The sequence below is a fragment of the Neofelis nebulosa genome, chromosome 1, assembly GCF_028018385.1.
Source record: "Neofelis nebulosa isolate mNeoNeb1 chromosome 1, mNeoNeb1.pri, whole genome shotgun sequence".
NCBI classification, from domain to species: domain Eukaryota; kingdom Metazoa; phylum Chordata; class Mammalia; order Carnivora; family Felidae; genus Neofelis; species Neofelis nebulosa.
In genome coordinates this window covers 163,873,123-163,892,400 of record NC_080782.1, presented here as the reverse complement: position 1 = coordinate 163,892,400, position 19,278 = coordinate 163,873,123, and the positions used below count along the sequence as shown (strand labels likewise).

The 19,278-nt window shown below is 54.5% G+C and overlaps 1 protein-coding gene across 1 annotated transcript in view; it reads right to left on the bottom strand.

Moving 5' to 3' along the window:
- The window catches only part of COL4A1 (collagen type IV alpha 1 chain), a 154,353-nt gene that overhangs the window by 12,401 nt on the left and 122,674 nt on the right, over window positions 1-19,278 (bottom strand). Inside the window, exons 27-47 of the mRNA XM_058742766.1 lie at window positions 19,038-19,130; window positions 18,845-18,949; window positions 16,394-16,491; window positions 14,423-14,573; window positions 14,096-14,209; window positions 13,204-13,371; window positions 13,029-13,118; window positions 12,099-12,251; window positions 11,859-11,957; window positions 11,658-11,747; window positions 10,508-10,647; window positions 9,993-10,119; window positions 9,822-9,902; window positions 9,320-9,418; window positions 7,975-8,025; window positions 6,680-6,865; window positions 5,976-6,109; window positions 4,208-4,280; window positions 3,261-3,332; window positions 1,597-1,725; window positions 548-646 (exon numbers count right to left, since the gene is read on the bottom strand). Coding sequence (XP_058598749.1) covers window positions 548-646; window positions 1,597-1,725; window positions 3,261-3,332; window positions 4,208-4,280; window positions 5,976-6,109; window positions 6,680-6,865; window positions 7,975-8,025; window positions 9,320-9,418; window positions 9,822-9,902; window positions 9,993-10,119; window positions 10,508-10,647; window positions 11,658-11,747; window positions 11,859-11,957; window positions 12,099-12,251; window positions 13,029-13,118; window positions 13,204-13,371; window positions 14,096-14,209; window positions 14,423-14,573; window positions 16,394-16,491; window positions 18,845-18,949; window positions 19,038-19,130 — 2,352 coding nt within the window. The remainder of the gene's footprint in view (window positions 1-547; window positions 647-1,596; window positions 1,726-3,260; window positions 3,333-4,207; window positions 4,281-5,975; window positions 6,110-6,679; window positions 6,866-7,974; window positions 8,026-9,319; window positions 9,419-9,821; window positions 9,903-9,992; window positions 10,120-10,507; window positions 10,648-11,657; window positions 11,748-11,858; window positions 11,958-12,098; window positions 12,252-13,028; window positions 13,119-13,203; window positions 13,372-14,095; window positions 14,210-14,422; window positions 14,574-16,393; window positions 16,492-18,844; window positions 18,950-19,037; window positions 19,131-19,278) is intronic.

Sequence of the window (19,278 nt, the reverse complement as noted above, 5' to 3'; positions counted from 1 at the left end):
CCCCCCCGGACCCCCCCCCCCCCGCCCTTCCAGTGGAGGCCTCAGCCTTTACCATCTCAGTCAACATGGGACAGCGGAGTGTCCGCTTCCTTGGGCAGCACACCGACTGCATTTCATGCCGGATGGTGGCCTCTCGGCCACCACCGGCATCGTCATCCACCCCTCCTGTCCACTGCTGATACACAATTTCTGTGGCTGCAGCCTGCCCCCCACCCCCACCACAGGAAGCCCCAGGCCGTTGCTGCTGGCCATCTTCTAACAACATCTGGAAATCACTGGCTTAGATCAACATCTGTCTCTCCACACGGAAAAAATGACAACTTTACCTCTTCTAGATGAGCTTATTTGCTCTTAACACACACACACACACACACACACACACACACACACACACACACAGAGACTTCCTCGGAAATCTTGCAGGCAATGTTTTCAATTCCATTTGGCAGGCATCTGCACACCTGACTTCCAGCGTGTGACCCAGAGATTCAGGCAGAGGGCAGCTGGCGGGGTGGGGGGGGGGGGCAGGGTGCCGCAGCAAACCTACCAGGGGGGCCAAAGGGTCCCGTCTCTCCTTTCTGGCCAGGAGCACCGTCAAAACCAGGAACACCTGGAGGTCCAGGCAAGCCCACGGATCCTGTCACACCTGTGGGAAAGTGAAAGGAGCTGGTGACAAAGGCCTGGAGCACAGGCGGGTGCCTCTTTGCCCTCCCTTCTGAAATGTCTCTGTAGCCTAAGGCCGGCAGCAGCAGTGACACTGTTCTCCCAGACAGCCTGGAGCCCCTCCTGTGAAGCCTTGTTGGCACCAGCCACATCCAAACTGGCGTTCGCAGGGCGTGGACCCCACCGTCTAACCCAGACCACGTGCCACCCCCCCACCCTCCCACCACCTGGCTGCTCACTGCTACCTTGTGGGCACCTGGTTTTGGGAAAGGCAGTGACGCGGCAGGGAGGGAGGGCTGTGACCCAGTTTTGTGTTCTCAATCATCTTCCCCAGGCCGTGTTTCCGCACCCCAAGTAATTCTTACGTGACAGACAGACCCGTGGACAGGTCTTTGATTCCATGTGGGCCCTTTCTTCCCAGGTAGTTTAAAGTGAAATTTTCACGGATGCCTCCTCCTAACTATAGAGTCTTCCTTCCCCTCTACCGTCCAGCCACCCCTCACCAGCAGCTCTTAAGACAGGGAGGGCTCAGCCCAACTAAGCAGCAAGTGCCAGGTCAGGTGTCTGGGGACCCCAAGCACGAGCACAGGTCACTGTCAAGGCCCATTCTCATGGTTCCAGATCAATGCCTCCAGCCACCTCTTGTCTTCTAGCTGAACAAGATGGTCTCTGTGCTGCGGCCCATGTCTTCCCCGAGTGAGCACAGGTCCCTGGATGTTCCTCTGGCTTCTCCTGTATTTTGTTCTGGCTTTTGAGTTCCCTTCAGAAACTTCATTAGGTTTTGATATCCATTAAAGGAAATCAAGAAAGTCCTATTCAAATATACACCTGTACGGCCGTCACCCAGAGACCCTGGCTTGGGACACATTGGTGAGGAGCAGACCCTGCCCTATTTCCTTCTGACCCCACACCTCCCCTTTGCTAGTTTCTTACCTTGCTGTCCTTTGGGGCCTGGTGGTCCCGGAAGCCCCTTCAGACCTGGGGGACCCTCTGGACCAGGGAGTCCTGGCTCTCCTTTGATGATGTCGTAGGGCCCTGGGGGGCCTGGGGGCCCAGGGAGGCCTGTGGGAATCAGGGGGGCCACCGGTCAATTCCACTGTCAACATTCGTGGGAGCAGATCCAAGCATGAAACCCAATCCAAACACGTTTCTCAGAAGTCATTCAGTATCAAAAACACATGTAATAGGTCTTCACGAGACGTACACGTACCTACGCCTTGCTACTGTTCAACATAAAGTCCTGAATCCTTGGGACTGACCGATGCTGGGGTCATTACTACAAACTGGGAGCTGGGTCCCAGAGCCCCTGATAACCGCAGGCCAGCAGGTGGGGCTCCATGCCTCCCAGGGATCCCTCCCCGACCGGGAGAGCTACAGCATGTGCAATTAGGTCTCATCTTATGCTTCTCTGAAATCTGCCTTATGGACATTATAACCACAGTCTTCATCCCTCAGTGACGCAAAAACTTCATCCTTCTGTGCGACAGCTCCCGAAAGATGAGCGGCAGCGAAGGAGTGCGGAGGCTCTCAGTCAGCCCCGGCCTCGCTTTCTTCAGCCAGACATCACCCGTCCTGTCCTGCCTTCCACACACTGTCCCCATTTCTTTCACTCCCCCATCGTACTTTTTAATTTTTTTTTTAACATTTATTCATCTTTGAGAGAGAGAGAGACAGAGCATGAGTGGGGGAGGGGCAGAGAGAGAGGGGGACACAGAATCCGAAGCAGGCTTCAGGCTCTGAGCTGTCAGTACAGAGCCTGATGACGGGGCTCAAATTCAGACTGTGAGATCATGACCTGAGCTGAAGTCGGACACACCCCTAACCTTTTTTAAATTTTTTTAATGTTTATTTTTGAGAGAGAGAGAGAGAGAGAGAGAGAGAGAGACAGAACATGAGCAGGGGAGGGTCAGACAGAGAAAGAGGGAGACCCAGAATCCGAAGCAGGCTCCAGGCTCTGAGCTGTCAGCACAGAGCCCGACACGGGGCTCGAACCCACGAACTGTGAGATCATGACCTGAGCCGAAGTTGGACGCCCAACGGACTGAGCCACCCAGGTGCCCATCCATCGTACTTCTTAATGCACTCTGCTGGCTCAGTCTCTCAAAACATGATTTCAAAAATCATGGAACCCTAGAAACGTGGTCAGACCAGCAGAAACTGGAACTGGATGCCTGTCGTACTTAGACCATTTCCTCCCGTCTCGGGAGGCGGTCTTGGGGGCCGGGAGTCGCCGCATGCGGGGGACAGACAGCGCAGAAGCCACAGCAGACTCTTTCTTGTACAAAACTCCTTGCTGCCCAGCCCCCTTTCACACAGACCCCACCTTAACCTGAGGACACCAAGCAGAGCCTGTAGGACTGCGAGTCTTGAGTCTGTCGACCCTCCCCGGCTGGATTCACCAGCTTGACTTTTAAGAAGCGTCGCTAATAAAATGCCGACTAGGGTAGCCTCACACAGCAGTCCTGACAAGCTACCAAAGAATTCTTAATCAGCTGCTTGCGACTGATACTCAAGCCGCTTCTCATGGGCAAAACCAAACCCTGATCCACGCGTTCACACCGTCGGCAAGGCCCCACCAGCCCAGCATGTGCTCCTACCTTTGCTTCCAGGGAAGCCCTGGTCACCCGGATCGCCCTTAGCTCCCTGCAGGCCGGGGAGGCCTTTCTGACCTGGAGGAAAGAAGAACATTGTCTCTGCACAGAACCCCCGAATCCCCAACGATACGCAAGCACGGGCGCATGCACGCACGTCCGCGTTCACGCATACACACACACGCAGGGAACATATTTCCAATCAACTGTCAGAGAAGAAAAGAACATTCCTTCCGGTCAGCTATGTAAACTTTTTAAAGACACTCTCCCCTCTAGAATCTGGAAGTCACATTTTTCCCAATGTGCAAACGTTCCAAAACCATAAAATGACCACAAAAAGCAGACAGGCACATGATCCTGCTGCGGTCACAGTTTGGGTCACCCATGTCCCCAGACAGACCCCAAGACACCTGTAAGCTGGGAACTGGTTTTAGTCACCTGTCGTTCATACGTATCTGATTCGGCAGGAAAAGAGCAGTGCCTGGGAGCCGGGAGGCAACCAATACATGCTGGCTTAATACGTTATAAACCATGATGTCTTTTGACATACAAATGATCTACTGATTCTCTGTTCTTAATTTTTTTGAGTTTATTTATTTGAGAGCGAGAGACAGGGAGAGAGAGAATCTCAAGCAGGCTCCGCACTGTCAGCCCTGAGCCCAATGTGGGGTTCGATCCCACAAACTGTGAGATCACGACCTGAGCCGAGATCCAGAATCGGACGCTTCACCGACTGAGCCCCCCAGGCGCCCCTGTAAACTGATTCTTAATAAGAAAATCAGAGCGTCTTTACACAGCCATTCATAGGATGATACAAATCAGGCTGCCACACAGACACGGCATTTTTAACTCGAAGAAAACCCGATCTTGCGTTGTGATCCAGCTGGCCTATCGGTGTGAAAGTGCCAGCGGACAGGTTCTGTCTTCAAGCAGCACCTCCTTTACTGTCTTACCTTGAAATCCTGGAACTCCCGGAGGTCCTATGTCACCCTTAGAGCCTGTGAGTCCTGGAGAGCCACCGATTCCCTAGACACACACACAGAGCGTCAGCTGGGAGTCGCTAGGACACCGTAAGTCTCTCAAGTAGCCTGGAAGTCGGGAGGCTGGGGCAGCCCCTCAGTGTTCCCCAAGAGGCTCTGTGAACAAATGGGGCCTATGTGCAGCTGCAGTAGGAAGCTGGGAACTGGCACGTGTCGCTTCGCTCCCCTGTCCCCTGTCCCCATCTGTCTGAGTGGTGACTTCCCAGAGCAGGTGCAAGGCCCGCGACCTGCTGCCCCTCCCCCACAGCACAGGGCCGAGAACAGATCTGGGACTTCCTGAACACTGTCGTGGCAACATGTCAATCCTTCAACACCAAACTACCTTCTGGAAACTTTCCTCCAGACACTCAAGCGTAACGAAATTTCTTTAGAATTAGTTTAATATCTTATCTGAAAAGTGATTTTAAATGTGGAGAGAAAAAAACGAATACTAAGGAGGATTATTTTTAAGTTTACTTTTACTTGTTATGAGAGAGAGAGAGCATGCGAGCAGGGCAGGGGCAAAGACAGAGGGACAGAGAGAATCCCAAGGAGGCTTGCACTGTCAGTGGGGAGCCCGATGCAGGGCTCAAACTCATGAACTGTGAGATCATGACCTGAGCAGAAACCAAGAGTCAGACCCTTAACCAACTGAGCCACCCAGGCACCTCTATGTTTCTCTCTAGTATAGCAACATTCATGTTTGGAAATGTATTCTCTCATTTTTCTGGCTATTTCAAAACAATTCCTTCTCTAGCTCCTTTCTCAACATATAGTAAGTTGTACTGTTTCTCACATGTATTTGTGTCTGTGCTTTACCTTGTTTAAAAAGGTGTCCTAACAAGGGGTGCCTGGATGGCTCAGTCGGTTGAGTGTCCGACTTTGGCCCAGGTCATGATCTCACCACCTGTGAGTTCATGCCCCATGTCAGGCTCTGTGCTGACAGCTCAGAGCCTGGAGCCTGCTTCAGATTCTGTGTCTCCCTCTCTCTCTGCCCCTTCCCCTCCCTCTCAAAAATAAAGATTTAAAAAAAAAAAGTGTCCAAACGAAAACACACACAAATGTAAGTATGTATACACACACGCACACACATACACACACGTCTATACATGTACATGGAAACAGACAGACAGCCACTGACGGCACCAGAACTAGGGAATGTATTTGTCACTGAGGCTTGCTTTCTTCATCAAGCATGTAAACAGATTTTTTTTTAATTTTTTGCTGTTTATTCAGTTTTGAGAGAGAGAGACAGAGCGTGAGCGGGGTAGGGGCAGAGAGAGAGGGAGACACAGAATCTGAAGCAGGCTCTAGGCTCCGAGCTGTCAGCACAGAGCCCGACGTGGGGCTCAAGCTCACGGACTGTGAGATCATGACCTGAGCTGAAGTCAGACGCTCAACCAACTGAGCCATCCAGGGGTCCCTAAACAGGATTTTTAACCCAGGCACTGAGCGGTGATCCTGTGTGACATTCCCCTTTCACAGTCCTTGTAAAACTGCACAAGAAAGAACGTGGGAACAGCAGCCTACTACAATGTCAGGAAAGACAGCTGATGACCAGCAAGGGGCAGGAGCCCTCTCCAGTCCTGGAGAGGATTTAGGACTGTGACACCCGTGGACAGGTGGACACACACACACACACACACACACACACATACCGTGCTGTGATCCTATTCACACACAAGACCGACAGACAACTCACAGGCAGGCCCTGGAATCCTGGATCTCCCTTGGGTCCTGGAGCACCGGGAGCCCCCGGCCAGCCTGGGTTTCCTTTGTCACCTTTCAGTCCATCAAGCCCGGGGAGCCCCGGAGGCCCCATGGGTCCCGGAAGCCCTGACAGGAGACACAGAAGTGACAGTCTGAGGTGAGAGGGTGATTTTATGGACAAGTGTCTTGGGCTTGGCTGCCATCCCCGCTGCCCAGCTGTCCCCAACCAGGGGCAACAATAGTGGATCAGCCCGTGTGAGCACAGCAGAAACCCAGCAGGTCCTCAAAGGGACAACCTGCTCAATAGGCAGAAAATGTTGGTATGAATGCACTGGCCCGAGCGTCCAGTGCGGGGGTATTTTCTCACACGGTACGGGGCACGCCAGAATGCCACCATGTTCCAAGCCACCACGGGTGGCTCTCATGCTCCAGTCTTTTCCAATAATGTCTAGTCTACCTGTAATCACTTGTCACATCTACCGTGTTCTTTCACAGAAAGGACACAGGCCTCCAGCGGAGGCCAAAACACAAGGGTCCCCAAGTAGCGTAAGCAGTTTCAAGTTACAGGAAATGCTGTGAACCGCTAAGTAAAAAAGTTCAATTGAAGGTTTAAGTATTTAAATCTCGTTTACACTCGTGTGTGTGTTTGTGCCTTCTGGTTCAGTCCCGGCTCTCGCCCTGGTGAGACACCCTTACCTGGCAGGCCAGGCTGACCCTGTGCGCCCCGGTCTCCTTTAGGTCCCTCCACAGCGTGGCCCGGAGCTCCGGGTAAGCCCGGCTGTCCTTGTGGCCCCGGGGGACCCATGAATCCTTGCTCTCCTTTGGATCCGGGAATTCCTGGACTCCCAGCTTGTCCCGGGAAACCCACGTCACCCTTTGAACCTAGACAACAAAACCAGTTTGAGATGGTGGGGAAGCACAGGGGAGAAGAGAAAGCCTGTACGTCGAGGAGGAGGGAGCTGTGCGAGGGGCAGGGGAAAACCAGAGCCGGGTGCCCTTTCCCCTCTTTATTGAGTGACACACGGGACGCCGACCATGGCTGACCCGGGGAAGAGTAAGCTTAGAGTATGAGAGCCACCTGTCATTCCTCATACTTTGTCAGGAAGTGTTCTACCGAAAAGCCATTGGAATACAGGCTGAGAGGGGTCTGTGAGCACCTGCACCGCTAAATTAAGGGCTTGCTCCATCGACAGGTGAATGAATACACGAGTAATATTATATCCACACCGTGGAACACTACTCAGCAAGAAATGGGAGGGAACTACTGGCATGAGCTCCAACACCCGCGAATCACAAACTAATTGTGCTGGGCCAATAAAGTCAGACTTAGAATAAAACAGGATCCTACTGATAGAAAATTCTAGAAAATGCAACCTAATCTACAGTACCAGAAGACAGAGCAAAGGGTGGGGTTGAGGGATGATGGTGTTGGGGGGTGGGGTGGGAGGGCAGGACGGAAATGATTAGGCAGTCCAGGAAACTCTGGGGTAACAGGCATGTTCACTATCTTGAGTGTGGTGATGTTTTCACAGATTATACATATATCAAACCGTATCAAAAACAGACATCAAATAGCACTCTATAAATGCGTGTAGCTTACGGTATGTCAATGACAGAAATGCGACGATACGCTATTTTTTGAAGTTTTCAAGGTAAGAACTTATAGGGAACAAAATTCCTCCATGTTTAGTTCCCAACATACCACCCAGACGTGACTAATAAAATACCAAACTTCCAGGATCGTTTCAAGGTTATTAAGAAACAATAAGAAAGGAGGGAAATAGAGTCGTGGCCAAAAATGGTCATCGGGCCTCTCTTGTGACGCTTCCTCTGCTTTTTCAAAAGTACAACGTCACCAGATGCTGGTCTGTCAGGGGCCAGGAGAAGGCGTGTGCCCCAGACCCAGCATCCTGTCACTGCCACCCACTGCTTCCTCGCAACTGCCTGACCCACTCGGCCTGGGCCACGTGCATCAGCGGCGAGAATGTTACCTTTCTCTCCTTTGGCCCCTGGGAACCCTGGGAATGCTCTTCCAGGCAGGCCTGTAAGACAAGGGTAAGAAGTCACATCCACATGTCCTCAAACAGTTGGTCCTCGAGTACAGCACAAAACCCTGTCGACTCTGCAACACCACCACATAGAAATCAGCTCCTTGCACTCCTGAGTAAAATCTCGTTTCTGCAGTTGTTCTAAGAAGTCCTGGGTGGGATGTGTATAATTTAGCACTTTTCTTAAGTACTTTTCAGCACACGACCACTACAGCATTTAATAGAAATGCTCTGTACAAATAAGTGCTGATTTTCTACCACCATCTAGACACTAACAAATCGGCTGTTCCCAGATGACTGTCCAGCTAACAACGTTCTCAAGGGAGGCAGGGAGAGCTGGTGGTATTGGGGACTGGGGGGCAGCAAACACCGGAAAGGCCAGAAACGTGAGTAAGGGGCTTGCAGGAGGATGAACGTGGGGGGAAGGGAGGTATGGAGGCATTTTTATGAATTATTTTTTATGAGAAAATTAATGTTTGCAATAGAAACATAAGGAGTGCATAACGAAACAACGAACTTTTAGAAAGAGGCCAACCCTGGGGCGCCTGGGTGGCTCAGTCAGTTAAGCGTCCAACTCTTGACTTCAGCTCAGGTCATGATCTCAGGGTTGGGAGTTCGAGCCCCGAGTCGGGCTCTGTGCTGACAGTGCAGAGCCTGCTTGGGATTCTCTCTCTCCCTCTCTCTCTTTCCCTCCCCTGCTCTTTCTTTCTCTCAAAATTAATTAATTAAAAAAAAAAAAAAGCAGGGGGCCAGCCCTGCCCGCAGCAGATGCCCCAGGGCTCCTTTCCAGCGACACCCCCACACCCACGCCCCTGCCTTAGGCTCACCCGTCTCAGACCGCAGGTGTCATTCTTGCTACACACAAGCATTACCGTGTACGTGGTTCTCGTCGTCAGAACCTGCAGCCCCCACAAGGGATGGGAGCAGATCGGAGGGCAAGAATTGGTCCCAGGACCCTTTCTCTAAAGGGGGAAAAGCCAGGCAGAGGAGGGACAGCCTGGACGTTCTGTGTGTGTCTCACTCGCCCCCGGGAGTCCAGGTGTTTTGGGTCAGGCCCGTCAGTACAGGACCTGCCCCTCTTCTTATCTAGGCCTCTCCCCTCGTCCACACGAGTGTATAAACAGCCATAAGGACATGTGGTACAGATACCACTTTGTGCCCAGCCCCGGTCACTCAGCATGGACTGGAGATCTGAGTGATGCTGACCCTGGAGCGACGCCAATCCCTGAGCAATGCTGACCCCGGAGGAGCATTTATTTCCCTCTAAAGGGAGCAGGAGCCACCATACCTGGTTCCCCCTTCTCTCCCGCCGACCCCGGGATTCCGTCACTGCCAGGCTCCCCTTTCTGGCCAGCTGGGCCCACGGGGCCAGGCTTCCCAGGAAGACCTCAGAGAGAAGAGCCACATTAGTCAGGTCTGGACACTGTCACGACAAGACGCTCATTCCCGACAGTTCCCCAGGGAGCCGTTACCCCGTGCATACCCGGCATCCTCAAGGAATGCACCTCAAACACAAACATGCTTCTAGAACCTACTGGAGCCGCAATGCAGCCAGTTCAGCAGCTCTGGTTCTGGCTCCTGACTGGGGGCCACATCTTATAAAGGCCCCATGAGCCCCCCTAGACTCTAGACTCAGTCTGTCCATCTGAAAAGTAGAGGGGTGTGCCAACCCGTGACACTCTGGGGTCCACGACTTGTCACCTTGAGGGAAATTCCCAGCTTCGGTGGCCCCCGCCTCATCCCCACAGGCCCCCGTGTGTCCTCTGTCTCCTGTGTCCTCAGGTCTCTACCTGCTTCTCCCTTGACACCGGGAATGCCAGCTGATCCTGGGAGGCCTCTGTCCCCTTTATCCCCAGGCAAGCCAGGGCTTCCTAGAGGAAGAAACAAGACAGCGGAATGCCATCAATTGGAGACTTTGTTGTCTTTGGACCCAAGCTCAGAAGGAGGCCCGGCTCACCTACCTGGATAGCCAACGCTCCCAGGGGATCCTTGAGGGCCAGGAGAGCCAGGGATCCCCGGGATCCCCACGCTTCCTTTCTCTCCCTTCTCTCCAGGACTTCCCGGAAATCCTGCAACCCCTTGATCTCCCTGTGGGAGACATCGAGCCCGTTAATTTCGTACCTGTCCCCGGGCACGTGTCTGTGGGCCCTTTCTGGATAACACTATACAGATTCCACGTCCTGCTTTCTAGCGAAGAATTAAAGTCCACGTCTGAAAACCGGGGATAAGTGGGAAGCCCAGAACAAGAGCCAGTTCTGTTTCTTCTCCGCACATGTCTCCTCACCCTTCCCTTCCAGCCCTGGGCTGGCTGTCCCGCCTCTCAACAGTCTCCAGATTCTTGCCAAGGCAGGGAAGGTGCACAGAGGGGGCCAGAGGGACAATGTGCAGTAAATCAGGGGAGACCACTCTGAATCACCGAGTGTGCGGAGACGCTCAGGTGGCCACAGGGGGCAGTGTCCACGCAGGACATGGTTACCTTGTCGCCAGGCCGGCCCGGAATCCCAATGCCAGGGAGGCCTGCCTGCCCTTTCTCGCCCTTTGCGCCTTTCTCCCCGGGTAAGCCAGGGACGCCCTGCGGGCCGGGGATCCCAGGCACGCCTTTTTCTCCGGGTGTTCCTGTAAACACACACAATTAACACCTGAGTCCGTGCTTGGCGGGTGCTAATATTAAACATGGAAAAGTGCCCTGACAGCCACCAAGAACGAGGTGCAACGTGTGTGCCTGCATTTATCGATCCCTTAGTCCCGCAGGCAGACGCCGTCACCCGCACATTAGTGCCATGTTAGGAAGTGACTCTCCTGTCTCTTAAAGACCATCATTCTACAAAGACAGAGCAGACATACGGTAACTCCTTGGCATATTTACGTTGGCAGTAGTATGAAAAATGACTTTCGTGTTCCTTATTCTACAATCAATTCCCGTTATCCAGAAGGATCAGACGGGTCGCGCAGTGGGCCAAGGAAAGCAGATGCATACCTGGTTTCGTGAGGTATGCTGGCAGCCAAACCTGTTTACAAGCAGGTGTAGACAGCAAGCTAGATGTTTCTACATGTCAAATGGAGCGATACCGTGCCTCGTGCGTAGGGAGGGGGCCAGCTTCCTGCCTCGGCTCCCCTTTCCCTGTGGGTTCGGAGCAGTGCTAGCTAGCCCAGACCCACCCGAGGCCAGAGCTCTCCACCTCTCTCCAGCCCCGTCGCAGGAGTTGAGGCCAGGTCAGGATTGGGGCAGCAGAGCCCAGAGAACTCTTCTGGGCTGGTGCCAAAGGGCACTGGAGGCTGGCCTAGATGATTGGGAAGCCAGACCACACCAGGGAGATGGTGGCCAGGTGGCCAGTCACTTGGAGGTGATCGAAAGGTGATGGTAGACAGCCCATGTTTTATTTGATTGAACTGTGATTTATTATTATTATTTTTTTTTTAGTAATGGTCACAGTGTCAGCCAAGTGCCATTGATCCCGAGGCAGGGGACCATACAGGACCGAAGATGTGCACTTGGGTAAAAAGTGCACATGCCTGGATTATGCCCTCAGGGCGACACATGTCATCCTGCAGACCTGTCCCCGCCAGCGCGGGGACGGGACATTCTGTTCTATAGAAAGAAGACCCCTTTTGTGAATCCAATGTACCTGGCAGGCCCATTCCACCAACCGATCCTTTGGGTCCAGGGAGCCCTGGAGCCCCCGGGGTCCCGCCGATGCCGGGGTCACCTTTAGGTCCTAGGAGAACAGAGGGAAAAGCCCAACAGGTTAATGCCTATGAAAAGTGCTGGGTGACATTCCCTTAGCATGAGCTCCTGGCGCATACTGGGCTTGAACTTCACTCCGTACCTGGCTGCCCGGGATGCCCTGCCTGGCCATCCTTTCCCGGCATTCCCGGGGTTCCAGGGTCTCCCCGGGATCCTTTATCACCAGTTGGTCCAATTTGTCCTGCAGGTCACAGAAAAGAATCATGATGACCACATCCGCCTAAAAGACAACCTTGCAGAAACACAGGCTGGTCTGACGTTGCTGGTGCACCACTGAAGAGCTGGTCAGACAGGTGGACGTGCCTTCGCTTCGTCCGCTCACCTTTTTCTCCTTGGTCTCCCTTCTGACCCTTCATGCTGCCCATGTCCACCTTATCCATGGACCCAGGCTTGCCAGGGAGACCCACATCTCCTTTGTCACCCTTGAAGCCGGGGTCTCCCCTGGGCCCCGAGGAGCCCGGGAAGCCGTGGTCCCCTGAAAAGGGAAGAGAAGGCGCCTGGTGAGATGCAGCAGTGACAAGGCCTGGCCCTCCTTCTGGCGGGCAGAGCCGCCGATGAAGAAGGAAGGCAGCATCGCCAGGCAAGTGTCTGAGCTACTGGAAGGATCTGGGCCCTGGGTAAATGAACAGTAAAGCCCAGTTTTAAGAATTCATTATTTGCGAATAACTCAAACATGCATGTGACTCTGCTTATTATTAGTTTAAATGATTCACATCTCCCCTCTTTCCTAAGAAGCTTTATCTCACCTGTTCACAGTGCCTCTCAATTCTATACAAAATAAGAAAATGGGGAGTTTTCTTGTTCTACTAAACAAAAGACTCTTTTTATGTCTCACAAAGTCCATTTCTTTAGAAACATATTTTGGGGCCAATTTCAAATAACCAGATAAGAAATAAAAATTAAGGCCTGTATATTTGCCCCTGTTGCTAACGTGATTCTAAGGACTCCGTGTCAGTGACCTTGCATGATGGGAGATCCCACTGGCTCTAAAAAGAGCAAACACCTCAACTGTGCAGGTGAAGGAGCACCTGGAAACTGGTCTTCTCTCTGGTTGGGTCAGAGCACAGCCCCTGCCCCCACAGGCACGGGCACCGTGAGCTCCTACTGGAAGAGGGGTCTCCCCGACCCTTGCTTCACCTTCTTCTTTCCTCTGCCTCTTGGTACGAAATAGCACCTTCAACCCTTCCAGAGTTCCCAACAGACACAGAGACACAGACACAAGACGGGCTCTTCTGGAGTGACCAGCCCCTACCTTTTTCTCCGGGCAATCCTGGCACTCCTGCCGGGCCTGGCGAGCCGGGCTGCCCCGGGGTCCCCATGACACCCATCTCTCCCTTGGGACCTGCGGCAGACGAGGGGCTGTGAATGCAGACTGCAGACGCAGGGAGTCGGAGACAGACAGGGGCAGGCGTTTACAAGCCGCTTACCTGGAATGCCGGGAAGGCCAGGCGTGCCCTGCTGTCCGGGAAGACCGGGGAGCCCAGACTGCCCTGTCAGGCCGGGCAGCCCTGGGGACCCTTTGTCTCCTTTCGGGCCTGGCATGTCGAGGCCTGGAAATCCGGGGAAGCCCTTCTCTCCCTTCAGTCCAGGAGGGCCTACAGCGGGTGGAGAGCAGGAGCGGTGAGCGGGGGGCTCCGCGGTGCGCCCTTCTGTGTCCCACCATCCCTTTCTGCAGGCGGCACGTGAGTGTGCAGTCCACCCTAGGGGGCTGGGAAACTCCCACTGTCTCAGGCAGCCATGTCGGGAGCCACGGGGGAGCCACAGGGGAGCCACGGGGGAGCCAAGGGGGAGCCACGGGGGAGCCACACGAGCACTGTCCCAGACCGAGTCCTCCCTCCTGCCAAGCCCCCTCCCCCTCCCCGGGCCCTCCCCAGTGTCCACACCCAAGACCAGCTGCTTTTCAGCTGTGTTCCCGGGTACACTCGTGGGCCCCCAGCACCTTCTCCCTTCTGGGACTAGTTACTGAAGACCAGGGCGGCTCCAGGACCAGTTAGTATACGTTACCCACAACTACCAACCCCCCATGGAAAGGTAAGGTGGAGACACCAGTCATTCTGAATTAAAGGAAAATGTCACTGAATACACATGAAGTGGGGCTGGGCGGGGTGGGGGGGGTGCTCTCTGGCACGTAAACCAAGCTCAGGGAGAGGAAAAGAAAGATACCCACAAACTCTGGTTAAGGGGCAATCAGACCAGTCTCCCCAAAACAGAATCCCCCTCCCCCCTTTATTCACTAGGGGGCTCTAATCCCCACTTCACTCAGGCTCCGGAGCTGGCCCCTTCCCCTTGGGGAGCGGGATGTGGGGAAGGGATAATCACCTAAGGACCCTGGTGGTCCCTGTCCTCCAGGGGGGCCCATCGCTCCAGGTGGGCCTATCCCAGGAACTCCAGGGGCTCCCTTGGGACCTTGTAATCCGGGTGGTCCTGGGTCACCTGGATGGGAAGAAATTGTAAAAGAATGGCACACAGACCATACGACCCACCCCCACAATCAGCCACAACAACACAGGACCGTAAGCTCTAACCATCTGCCATTTTCATCATTCTTTCAACAAATGCAGAGAACCTAACAGGTGCCCCGTGGACACCAAACCAACAGGCCCAGCCTCCATCCACCACAGTCCACTTTTGTCTGGAAGAAGTTACCTCTGATTCCCTGGAGGCCTGGGGGGCCGATAACACCATGCTCTCCCGGAACGCCCGGTCCCCCGATGTTTCCCTTCTCCCCAGGTGTGCCAGGGATGCCGGGAAGACCAGGCAACCCTTTGAGTCCAGGCAGACCGATGCCAGGCTCTCCCTGGAAATTCCCGAAACACAGAGAAGCCGGTTCAGCAGGAGAGGCCGGGATTCCATCCAGCCAACGGCGTAAGTGCAGACCGTCGGTAAGAAGCTGTCCAACCTCAAGCCTACGAAGCCTTCACGCACCCATCCCCCTTCCGATTTCAATACAAATCAGAGGTGGTTCGTTTTTATTACTGTTATGTTATGAAGGAAGAAAATCAAGGCTCCCCACGGCTGAATGCCTTCCAGGTCACAGAGGGAGGATTCCCACCCGAGTCCCCGGCCCTCCGCTCGCTTTGTGTCTGTGAGGAGTGGAGACCAAGTGATGGACAAAATGCCCAATGTGCTTTGTGAGCGGCTAATAGACAGCTTCCTACGAGGTGGCAACGTTCCAGGATGGGACCAGGACACCATTTATTGAGATTTTTGTCTCAGCGAAGGCTTTCACCTCAAATTAAACATGGAAAGGATGTCATGAATCTAAGGGCTTTGATAAATGCAGATGATTGACGACGAAGGAAGTACTCTGAAGGCCCGAGGAACACTACGTCACCGGGCCCCCCTGTTGTCCACCGTGGCCACAACCTTCAGAGGAAGTGGCCACTGGAGGTTCTTCCACGCATCCCAGCAGCAAATTCACAAAACAGAAGGAAGTGAATCCAAGGGACTTTTGAAAAAGCACAATACTTTAAATTTTTTTTTTTCAACATTTTTAATTTATTTTTGGACAGAGAGAGACAGAGCATGAACGGGGGAGGGGCAGAGAGAGAGGGAGACACAGAATCGGAAACAGGCTCCAGGCTCCGAGCCATCAGCCCAGAGCCTGACGCGGGGCTCGAACTCACGGACCGCGAGATCGTGACCTGGCTGAAGTCGGACGCTTAACCGACTGCGCCACCCAGGCGCCCCGCACAATACTTTAAATCATGAGCCAAATCCTTATCCCAATTCCATTTGCATTTACTAACTCATGAGCCTCACGTGTGCGAAGCGATCCGCATGGCACCACCACAGACTAGTGTTTCATGAGTGCATCTAGTGCAGTTTATGAGGGGAAGCCGCGTCAGCCACACAGATGGAATGGGACACCGCGAGATCAGGTGTGTTTGAAGAGAGCGCTCCCCTGGGGTCACTGAGACACAGGTGCCTCTGTCGCCTGGTCCCCTACGGCCCCTGCCTGCCTGTGCACCCCTACCCAATCCCCATGGCCTCTGCCCACTCTCCTAACAGAAAAGGAACAGGCAAGGCCAGCTCTTTTGTTGGCAAGGTGAAATTGGTCAGCTATACTCAATGAGCAGAATTTCAAGTATCAGCAAGTCGCAGAGGGATGTCTGAGGCCAGGAGAGTCCTTAAGTCCCTCGAGCCCAGGGGTCCCCAACCGGGGCCATGTTTCCCCCGGTGACAGCTGATAATGTTCAGAGAGACAGTTCTGGTTGTCAGAACTGGGGGTGGATGTGGGGTGCTCCTTCAGTATCTGTGGGCAGCAGCCAAGGGGGAGGTGGCTAAAGAGCCCACGATGTCCAGGGCAGCCCCTGCCATGAAGAATTACTGGATCAGAATATCAGTAAAGCTAGACCCTCCTGGGTTGCCATTACGCCTTTCAGGACAGTGGCCTTCATGCAGCTTTGTCCTGTCGCTTACAATAAGACCCGTACTGTACGCTGAGATACAGTTCACACTCAGGCAAGAGCACACTCACAGAGCCGAAACGTACGGTTCTCCCCCAAACATCAACCGCCACAGTGTGCTTATTTTCTACTCCGCGCGCCACATTTTATGTGTCTGATGAACAGCAAGGACGGGGAAAGAGCAATCTGGGGAATGCTCAGTACCCACCTTTTGGCCGGGCACACCCGGGTTGCCAGGCAAGCCATTAAATCCTGGGCGGCCTGGGCTCCCGGGAGGTCCCACGTCTCCAGGCAGGCCATCAACACCTGTTTTGAAGAGTCAACACTCACTACTGTCATAATGCTGGTCCCCACTTTCTTCACTGCCCTGACACTCGCTCAGACGCCCCTGAACTGGCTGGACTGGCCAACGAGGAGCCCTTCCGAGGTGCTTCTAAGAGGAGCCTGAGGCCACCCTAGCCACGGGGTGGGACACCAGCCTGCACCAGCCAGAGCAGCTTGGGCGCCATGGACCGCAGGCCCGTGCCCGCCGCCTCTCCCCCACCCTCCCCTCCTCCTTTCCTCGCTAACCTCGGTTTCTCCGCCTGCCCCACCCCCGAAGGGCACAAGCAGCCTAGGGTGGCATCTGGCTCCGCTGTCCCCAGCGCAGCCAAGGTAGGGGCCGCCTTGCGGGAGAGGCCCACCCACACCTCCCAGAGCAGACGCGCGTTTCCGCGGGACTTCTGATTCCGGGACACGGTCCAGTTCGAGCAGCCCCGCTGGGGACCACTGCTTCTCAAGCCACTGGAGGCCACATCACTGGAGGCGCGTGGGGCATCAGAGGCTGTCTGGGTCCCAACCCTACAGGGTCTGGTGGGCTAAGGGCTACCCCGGGGCTCTACTGTGCACAAAGTCTATCCCGCGGGATGCGGAGGGTCCCGACGCTCGGGGATTTGTAAGTGTGCGGAAGCAGGTGCTGTGGGGCGGTTGTAACTGGGGAGCTGGACACACGGTGCACCTAACTGCCCACCGGCATCCGCATCTCCAGACCACTTCGTGCGAGTGGGCAGAGAGCCTCCAATTGGGAGACCTTACCGCTAAATTCTGCCTGTCACGATGGTGAGATGGGGCTCACTGGGAACAGGGTTCATGGACAGGCGGAAGGTCGAGGCACTGTCCCTGTGACCTTGAGGGTGGCTGAGAGCCTCTGGCCTTCAAGCCTGACACAGGTCGCTGTGTGTGTGTGTGTGTGTGTGTGTGTGTGCGTGTGTGTGTGCGTGCATGTGCAAATGTGAGTACGTGTGCGTGCATGTATACGTGTGTGCACGTGTGCGTGTGAGTGTGTGTATACGTGTGGGTGGGTGTGCATGTATGTGCACATGTGAGTGTGCGTGTATACGTGTGCACATGCATGTGTGCATGTTTGTGTGCGTGTGTATATGTGTGGGCACGTGTGCGTGCATGCACATGTGAGTGTGTGTATACGTGTGGGTGGGTGTGCATGTGCACATGTGAGTGTGCATGCGTGTGTATACGTGTGGGCACGCGTGCCCATGTATATGTGTGTTCGTGCACATGAGTGTGTGTTCATGTGTGTGCACATGTGAGTGTGTGTGTACGTGTGCACATGTATGTGTACGTGTTTGTGTGCGTGTGTATATATGTGGGTGCGTGTGTGCGTGCATGCACATGCGAGTGTGTGTATACGTGTGGGTGTATGTGCATGTGCACATGTGTGCATGTGCGTGTACGTGTGGGCACATGTGCGCATGCATGTGTGTATATGCACATGAGAGAGTGTGTGTTCGTGTGTGCACGAGTGTGTGCGTGCGTGTATACATGTGGGCACGCGTGCGCATGTATGTGTGTGTACATGTGCATGCGTGTGCGTGTGTGACGCAGCTCCCAGACGAGTGTGAAGGCCTGTAACCCTGACAGTGGGTGTGATGCACGCAGAGCCTCTGGACAAGAAGCTGGGGGCCTGGAGAGCTCTTTCCATGAGGTTCTGCACACATGGCCAGTAAAACAGGGGACAGGATGCCAGCCCAAATGGGAAAGAGGTGCCCCTCGCTGCTCACAGCGCCTGCTCGGTCCACACCAAGGTGTATGATGGCAGGTGCCCCCACCAGGGCCTACCTGCAGGGTTGACATACCCAGGACCTTGTCCTTCTCACTGCCTCACAGATTTCAGAAAGAAATGCTGCTTCTGAAATGCCAGCCCCATGGGGATCCAGGCTCCGTGCTGTGGGGGCCTCCTCCCATTCCCCAGCACCCTTCCTGGAGACCCAAACCCAGCCCGGCACAGTGCCGTTGCTCTGTGTACCTCTTGCACTGATGAGGAGAGCGCCCCCAACACCCCAAAGAGCTTCTGTCAGCTCCCCGGGCATCGGCTGGGCCCCTAAGGTCCCATCCCCTCCTGACCAACACCCGCGGCGTGGAGGCACCACGTCACCCAGCTCCCTGGTGGGTGGATTCACCGCCCTCCAGACTTTGGCAATCTTCCCTTAATGGCACGTCGCTACCTCAAGTAGAGTGTTTGTATCCCTCGCCTCTTTCTCTCTTAAAATTTACGTGCAAACCAATGGAAAGACCACAGCCCTCGGTGCTGACAGCTGGGCCTGTGTGGGCCATGAGTAGAGCTATGGGCCCACTCCGGGTGGGGCTTGTCCTCCGGGTTTACCTTTGGGGCCAGGAGGCCCTGGAAATCCGATTCCGGGCTGGCCAACGGCACCCTTCTCTCCCGGGAGGCCTGGCCTTCCCGGCGTCCCAGGAAAACCTCGGTCACCTGTTGTGAGCAAAACCAACCATCAGGGTGAGAAAAACGTGTCAATGTCCCAACTGTATCTCCAGACAAACTAGGACACTAAATGTACCTTGGGGTCCTTGGAAACCCGGGGACCCCGGAAGTCCTTGTGCTCCGGGGGGACCAGGTAGGGGCACAACTTGTCCAGCTTCACCCTTGGGACCTGAGGAAAGAGCACAGACACTGAGTGAGAGCCACCGTCCTGTCTTGAGTGAGGACTCTGGGTGACAGCCTGCATCCCGTCCCGAGCAAGGACAGTGAGAGCCCGCATCCTGTACTGAGGGAGGACACAGTGACAGCCCGCATCCCGT